The sequence below is a fragment of the Adelges cooleyi genome, unplaced genomic scaffold, assembly GCF_023614345.1.
Source record: "Adelges cooleyi isolate 19-005CV unplaced genomic scaffold, UGA_ACOO_1.1 ACOO_flye_CR_arks_rails_tigmint_CR_PRNA_9, whole genome shotgun sequence".
NCBI classification, from domain to species: Eukaryota; Metazoa; Arthropoda; class Insecta; order Hemiptera; family Adelgidae; genus Adelges; species Adelges cooleyi.
The window spans coordinates 1,342,466-1,351,006 of NW_026096579.1; the positions used below are offsets into that span (position 1 = coordinate 1,342,466).

Below are 8,541 nucleotides of genomic sequence, written 5' to 3' on the forward strand. Positions count from 1 at the left end.
TTTATCTAGTATTATTTATTCTTGTTGTGTTTTAATTTAAATAGAATATAGTACACATTTTAATAATCATATAGTTAGAAGACATTAAATTTTGTTTAAAAATGAAGCAATGATTATTATTAAAAAATACATATTAATTACAATTTTAGATACTTTACAGTTAATACACATTTTATACTATCATAAATTAAATATACTTAGCTTTACACAGTAACTTTATTACTTTTCATTTATGTATAATTTGTTATACTCTTATACTTTTCTATCACATAGCAATTAAAAATTATAAGGAATCTAAGAACATCTACAATTAAAAATTAACATTAAACACACAGTAAATTGTCAAACTACATATAACAATGTATGGTATAATTTTTGTTAATTTAAAAAGTAAAACTTATATGGTAACTCTGAGTTAATCTTCTTTACTTAATTCTTCAGATGTTAAATTTTCATCGCCAAGAGCCGCTGCAACAAATGAAAATAAATTAAAAAATGAAAAGTACTTTTGACAGTAGTGTGTGTGGCGTTTTTATAGGAATTTTTTACATCCACTAAATGTTATCGATTTTTATGAACACACTTATACATACTCATAGATACAAAGTAACCCCCCCATTTTTTTGATTTCAAAGTAAGCAGAGCGACCTGATAACTCTAGTACCAAGTTCAACGCATTAGAACACTATATCATATTGTTGATTTTGAGTTATACATTTCAAGGAAACATTACAATTTGAATTTTTTGGTAGTAACCTTTTAAATGTCGAAATTTGTTTGAAAATTTAAATAACTTTTACGTAAAATAATGTTTAAGAGCAATATTTTTTTTTACAAAATTACTTTATTTTATTGTAAGTTGGAAATCTTTAGTTTCCATACAAAAGTAAATTAATTTTGACTTCATGTAGTTTCAAAAAAAAAAATTTCTTATTGTTTAAACTTTAATTGTAATATAAATAATAAAAACAATTTTTTTTATACCAATTATATTTTGTGTAATAGTTTTATCCAATTCATTTCTAAGTTTTTGCACATTGTATTGGTATTTGCTTACAGCACTATCGTTTTTTTCCAAAGTAGGGCTTGGTTCTGGTGTTATACATTGTGAAGTAAATAACATCTCTGGAGACATTTTCTGCCTAGAATTAAAAAATGAAATTAGTTTTTTTTAATATAATATATTATTTATTAAATGCTATTAAAATATAATAACATTAAAAATTAAATTAAAAAAAAAAAAAAAAAAATATATATATATTAATTTAGTGAGTAAAAAAAATGATAAAAGTTAATAAATACTTTTATTAAGCATATCTTTCAAACATTTTATTTTACTTTTTATTACTTAACTAACTTTAATGTTGATGTGAAATAACAGTAGCTATACCTATTAACAACTGATTAACCTAACCATGCAATTTAGGTTAAACTGACCTCATTGGAAGCTTTAATGTGTTATCTCTCTTTTATAGTAAGAGTTATACCTTCATTACTCTATCTTTTACTCACTGATTACTTATATTGTATGTTTTGTCAATTAATTTTTTCCATTTGTGGTCTTGGGTCTTTTCAATTTCTTGTGAAAGAATTTCACACCTTTCCCTCAATATTTGTTCTTCCATTTCTTTAGCTACATTCAATAATAAAAACACAATTAAATCAGCGATTATAATTTTAATTTGTTAGTAAATATATCAGTCTAATAGTCACAACATGTTTAACAAACTTTTTAGGGTGGTCTGAAGTTTTGCAATTTCAAGTTGAAATCTCTCTCTAGTATTTTCGAATTCATGTTTTAACTGGCTTTCAATTTTTTCCCTTTGCATTTCCAACTTTTCTTGTTGATCCATCTATTAGTATAAACATATTAGTTTAACATCAATTTACATAAGAAATCATTCAAACATACTTGTTGGGATAATAGTTTATTAAGGTCATAAAATTTATCTGCTAATTTTTTATCCGACTCAAACTTCACTCTGCTAATTTTTCTTTCCTGTTCTGTTTTTAATTTTAATATTTCCTTTTTTGGCACGTAATCTTTAAACATTTTATGTTGCATTTCTTTTAGTAGTTCTAATGATGGACCACATGATTGATGAGCACCAACTTCATTAGTAAGATGTTTAATTTTTTCATCAAGTTCCATTCTTCTGTCTTGTTCCATCTTTAAAAGTTTCTTTAAATTTAAAATCTGTAACATTATTAAATAAAACAAAAAAAAGTAAAACCAATATTTTTACATAACTTAGTTGTCAAATTTTACTTTATAGATAAAAATACACTAAATATTAAATAGTAACAGCTTACTATTTCAGTACTTTCAGTTTTGTGTGCATTGCTCGCTAGCTGTATTTGTTCATCCAAATCAGATTCCTAAAAAATGAATAAGAAAATGTAGCAACTCATAAATTCTATTATAAATAATAATGTTTTATCATAAAATATCACGCCAAGAGTATTTTATAGTATAAGATTATTTATTTTTATAGAAGTTTTAAAAATCAAACAATTTATTCAAAAATGTTAATGTAAATCATATTTTTTTACTATTATTCGAGTTTCAACAACTTAAGTACACCTAAGTATTTTTACTCTTTTTAATTTATATGAAATGTATAATTATATCTATACTTATTTATATGATAATGGTTTTAAAGTTGTAATTAACAATTAGAAGATAAGACATAAGAGTGAATGGAAATATTTTGCATTGCCAAGAAATTGGGAGAATATTTAAAATATATTGTCCATTAATTTAATTACTACAGTTTGATGGTAAGCATACCATACTAGCACCCGTCCCGTGTCGTCGTTCAGAACTGAAATATGTCTCATTGGGCTATCTACAATATTTATAATCAATGGTAGCAGTACTTTTTTTTTAGACTACTTAGTGTAAAAACAAAAAAAAATTATACTTAAATACTATAAAAACAATAACTACTTACAGTTGCAATATTATCTCCTTTTAGTGTTGTTTGATCTTTATGCTCACTTTTATAATCTAGTTGTGATGTTAGCTTAAACCAAAATAAACATATTAATATGATAAGATTAAGTTACAACAAAACTAGTACACAAATACCTCATTGTTAATTTGTTTAAGGTATTGATTTTCTTTATCTAAATTTTTAGTTGACAATTCAAGAGTTTGGATTCGATTCAAAGCTTCTGTGTACTTAGTGTCTAGTTCTTCTAATTGATTTTCAAGTCTTTTTGTTATTTCATTTTGTGAAGATATTTCCTGTTTGAGATTTTCTAATTTGTATTTCAACAGCTCTGTTATTTCTTTGTACCCAGCAGTTTCTTGCTGAAGTTTATCTTTGTCAATAGTAACTCGCTTTAAGTAAGCCTTAAGAGATTCTGTTCTCTAAAGAAAAAAATATAGATAAAGATATAAAACAAATAGATTAGAAAGGTTTAGATAATAAAAATTGAATTAAATATTTACTTTTAAAGCATATCTTGTACGTTTATGTGTTCCATAAATATCTTCATGACTTGTTGAAAAAGAAATTGTATTTTCAGAATCAGAATCGTCAGTTATACGAGTTTTAGACAATTCTCCTTAAATAATATAATAAACAATTACTATAAAATGTATAAATATAATTGTTGTTTTTAATTTGGTTCATTGCAAAGCATGTATAGAACAGCTAAAAATGAAATAGAACTATTTCTTTAGGATTTTTTCAATTACACTTTTCTTTAAACTGCTTAAGCTGCAAAAGTTTATATCTTAAAAATAATTTAAAAGTCTTATGAAAAATATTTATAACTGGGTGTAATATAAAATATTTTTGGTAATGAATTCTTCCAGAGGACAAGAGACTGGAACAGGAAGCTACCCTGTATCTACCCAAAACCCTTTAATCAACTTATATAACCGACCGAAAAGCAAAAGAGCAGTTATGCTTTAGTTTAATTAACTTTAAAGGCTTCTGCAAAATAAAAGATGCCAGTAAGGAAAATTAGTACCAGAGTCATATGGCAGCCAAAGCGACACTAATATTATAATAATTAAATCCCAATAATAATTAATATTTTACGCCCAACTATTCAACTGCTCTCGTCCGATTTGTACTCTAATGAGTTTAAGACTTGAAAATAATGATAGCCAATAGGCATGAACAACAGTTAGGCTAAAAGCCCATGTTACAATTAAGTCTTAAAAATTTAGATATAATCATTCGAACAGTTTTTGGATAATGTGGTTCATACGAAATTCTCCAAAAACATAATAACATGAATTTTTAAAATTTTTACAAAACTTTTACAGCATACTTATTAAGATGGGTAATTTTGATACCTTAAACAATTTTTGAAAAAATAAAATAAAAATCCTTAAGAAATAACTTGTTTTTGTTTGAGACCTCTTAAAAAAAATAATTTAAAATAAAAAAAGAGAATTTTTAAAATTTTTTATAATTAATAATAAAAGCTATATTTAATTTTAAAAAAATTACCAGGAGTTGACTTGGATTTTGGCAAATTAATTTCTTCTGAGCTAAAAATATAAAAAATTGTTTCTTAATAACATTTGTGTAATTGTATGTTACTAAAATAAATATTGAACAGCAGAATGAAATTTAATCATAATATAAATATGTTTAATGTTTACATTTATAACAAAAATTTTTTTAAAAAAGTTTATATTGGATTAGGTGGAGTGTCAATTTATAATGAAAATTTTAGTGATGAAAACTACATTCTTAGTCATAATGCGTCTGGTAATATAAATATACCATCTTAAAAAAATTCAAATGTGTAAATTTGAATTACTGAAGTGTCACAATGCTTTGTCAGGTGTTTTATCAATGTATAATTTCGAGAATGATAAGAATAATTCTCAATTTCTTATAACATTTAAACTATTAAACACATTAAATGGGAGATATGTTGTTTTTGGAAAGGTTGTTGATGGGCTGAGAATTAAAAAAACAGTAAGTATATAAAATATACAAGGTACAATAATATAATACACAGGAAGTGTACAATAGACTATGAATAAATAATATAAAAATAATCAAATTTTTAGATAGAAAATTTTGGACTTCCTACTGGTAAACCGAAGCGGAAAATTATTATTAGCAAATGTGGAATCCAATAGAATAACAGAAATTAAGAAACAGTTATTATTTCCGACAGAAATTTAAGAAAAATTACCAAATAACAACAAAATAAAACTTACTCGCTGTCATCAGATTTACTGTTATTTCTTATTACTGTATCCTGTTGTACAATTTTATCACGTCTTTTATTTGGGCTATACCAATAATGGGGGCCTTCTTCCTCAGAAGTTTCACTATCTTTAACTTCCAATTGTACTTCATCATGGTGTTCATCGTGAACTTTGGGCATTCTCATAGATAACAAAAGACTCCTTTTGGAACGTAAACTGTCATCACTTTGACTATCTGAATCTTTCTGCTGGTTTTCTAAAACCTCATTAGTATTTTTTAATTCCAAACATAATGACTTGGAGCGCTCGAATTCTCCATTATTGTTTTCAAGATTTTCAATGGTTATGTGTTCAGTAAATGATTTACTTTTTCCAAATGAGGTATGCGCAAAATTCATTTCTGGACTGAGCTGATGCAGTGCTTCATTCACTTCAGAGGGAACAGTTAGTTTAATTGTACCTAATGAAGTTGTAGACTTATTTCTTACATGTTTTCTAGTAGTGGGAGAGGTACTCTTGATGATGTTATCTGCTGAAGTAGAAACCTTGTTTTTGTTCTTACTCATCAATGTTTTAGCTGCAATCAAATTCAAAAAGGCATTTGTTTTTTTATTATCTTTTTTCATATCTATATCTGGACATGATTGATTAGGATCGGTTGGAAGACTTTCATTACTTCCCCATTCTAATTCTGAATCATCTGTATTTACTGGACATACAATAGGTTCAGGAATTTGAACAATATTTTCTTGAATTTCTTTTTGAGTTTTGTCATTACTATCGTCGGTCTGTTTAATGCTAGCTTGAATAAAATCCCAACTTCTAGGAGGATCCATTGGTGGTGGCATTGTACATTGGGAAACAGATTCTTCGTCTTTAGATGGCAAAATAATATCGGATAATAGTCTTTCTTTTTCATTGCTTGAATCATTTAAAAAGTTTTCTTCTTTATTTACTATTAAATAATTTTGAATTACTTCGTTTTGGCCACCAGATACATTAAGAGTTTCTTCTTTTTGTAAAACATTTATACTTGTTTCTTTAGGACTTATTGAGTCGGGTTCATAACTTTTTGTAATTTTTTCTTCACTGAAAGTATTATCTTTTTTTATTTCAGAACTTTGTTGATTCTCTTTGATTGGTATTTCTTCAACTTTATCTAAGTCATCCAAAAAGTTTTCTTTAGATCTAGTTCTAGCCATAATACTCATTTTTTGCATGGAAAGTTGATTTACAACTTTAGAGTATCCTTCTTTGGAAGCATATTCTTTTGCAGTATAACCTATTGAAATAAAATAACATAATTTAAAAAAAAAAGTAACTAGTAAATTATGTTACTTACCGTGTATATCATGTGTATCAAGTTGACTTCCTCTTTCTAATAATAAATCTACAATAGACATATTTCCTAGTTTGGCTGCTAACATTAATGGTGTACGTCCTTGTTTGTCTAATATGTTTACAAATGCGCCATTGTCTAAAATAAATTCTATTAAGTCCCGATTTTCAGTTGAGCATGCAACATGTAGAACTGATTCTCCAACCTAAAATATTGTTTAATATTAAATATGCATAATTTAATACACACGCAAAACTAACAAGTTTTCCAAAAGTTACTATATATTTTAAAATATCATAGCTCATCATAATTATTGATATAAAACATTAATTAAATAAAATCACAGTGTATAGTATAGAAAAGTTATGGATATTTATCATGGTGTTATTCTTCATTATTATTTTAAAAACAAATAGCAGAATTGTTAGTTATACTTACAGAATTTTGTGCGTTAATGTTAATCCCCTTTTTTAATAGCATAGATATTATAGTAAATGAACCTTGTTTCGTAGCCAAATGTAAAGCTGTGTTTTTATGTGTATCAGTGCAAGTTACATCAGCACCTCTTTCCAATATTAGATGAACACATTCTTTTTGGCCGCATTCTACAGCCTATATGTGCAGGTGCATATACTTTTAACCAGTGATGATCATATAATATACTAAATTTAGCTAATGATGGATTTAACGAATTTAGTTAATTATTTTCTACAAAAATGCATTGTTATTAACTACAGTAAGACTTTGAAGAAGATATTTTATTGAATATCATACAATAACTACACAAATGTTTAATCATCGTTTCACTTATTATATTAGTTTTATGAAATGAAAAATATATAGAGAAATAATTATTACTATTTAATATTTATTTATAGCTCTTTAAAAAAAAGTTTAGAATAAACCAAATACTGAGGGACTTATTTACTATTCGAATTTCATTAGTACCTAAAATTATAATATAAGTATTAAGTCGTTAGACCAGAGCAATTTCAAAGATTCATCATATCATACCTACTCTTGCTTAAGTTAAATAGAATATCTATATTTTTATATTGTTAATGTTAAACAAATTTTTTGTAAATTAGTATTTGGTAAAGTGTAGTTAAAGCAAAGCATACACTATCTTGTTAAATATTTTATAAGCAACGTTTTTATAATATAGTTAAATTCCCTCCACCAGATTACTTCTTCAAAGTCACAATGTTAAGATGTTAAAACATTACACCAAAAAAAAAAGATACCTTCAAGAACGGTGTATACCCATCACAGTCGATGCATTCTAAGTTAGCATTATGATTCAATAACAGCCAAGCAATATTATAGTAACCTTTTGCCATTGCCAAGTGCAGTGGTGTTCGACCAAAACTGTCAACAACATTAACGTCAGTTGGTTTTTTCTGCAACAAAGTTTTGACTTTTTCCAAACTTCCATGCCAAGCAGCTCTATGCAGTCGGCTCATTTTATCTTCAGCTTCAGAATCAATTTTATAACAATACATAGTGCTGTCTAATTCATCTTCTAACTCATCGCCTGATGGAGTATTAGCGCCGCTTTTGTCCTCCCTCTTACCACCTTTTACTAATTTCAACATTTTCTTCATGTTGGTTTTTTTTTTTGGTGATCTTGTGCAAACAATTACTAATGTGCGATTCAAATATATAATATAATATTCCACATAATATCACTTATTTGTGTAAGTGCGGTAATTTCTCGATTAAAATATTTTACTAAATAAGTTGGAAAAAAAATCAATAATACCTTCTGCACGGGTTGTACTTTGGGAATAATTTGCTTTATTGTGTATTATTAATATCGCAGCAAGCACTAGTTTTATATAGAGATAATTTAACTAACATCTCACGGTAAGTTTTTAATTTGAAATCGTTGTTATACAAATCATTTGTATAAAGGTACCTATTAGGTAGCATTGGAATTTAATACTTTATTGATACTTGTATTAACGTTCCCGCCTCTAGCCCGGAGGTTCGCAATTCACCTCACGTGCGCAAG

At 26.4% G+C, this 8,541-nt stretch overlaps 1 protein-coding gene across 3 annotated transcripts; it reads right to left on the reverse strand.

Annotated features, from left to right (window-relative positions):
• Positions 1–330: 330 nt before the first annotated feature.
• Positions 331–8,514, reverse strand: LOC126847045 (ankycorbin-like). Of its 3 annotated transcripts, XM_050587019.1 has the most exons (14): positions 7,772–8,514; positions 6,966–7,139; positions 6,531–6,732; positions 5,198–6,470; positions 4,473–4,513; positions 3,458–3,573; positions 3,092–3,376; positions 2,955–3,026; positions 2,314–2,379; positions 1,913–2,197; positions 1,730–1,853; positions 1,513–1,633; positions 985–1,142; positions 331–468 (listed from the first exon to the last, which is right to left on the reverse strand). In XM_050587019.1, exons 1-14 carry the CDS (start codon positions 8,129–8,131, stop codon positions 416–418), a joined length of 3,330 nt encoding a protein of 1,109 aa, XP_050442976.1. In that variant the 5' UTR covers positions 8,132–8,514; the 3' UTR covers positions 331–415. The 3 variants fall into 3 exon arrangements, with proteins under 3 accessions (XP_050442976.1, XP_050442977.1, XP_050442979.1); XM_050587020.1 differs by lacking the exon at positions 6,966–7,139 and having other exon boundaries at positions 7,772–8,513; XM_050587022.1 differs by lacking the exon at positions 6,966–7,139 and having other exon boundaries at positions 7,858–8,053.
• Between the last annotated feature and the right edge of the window lie 27 nt (positions 8,515–8,541).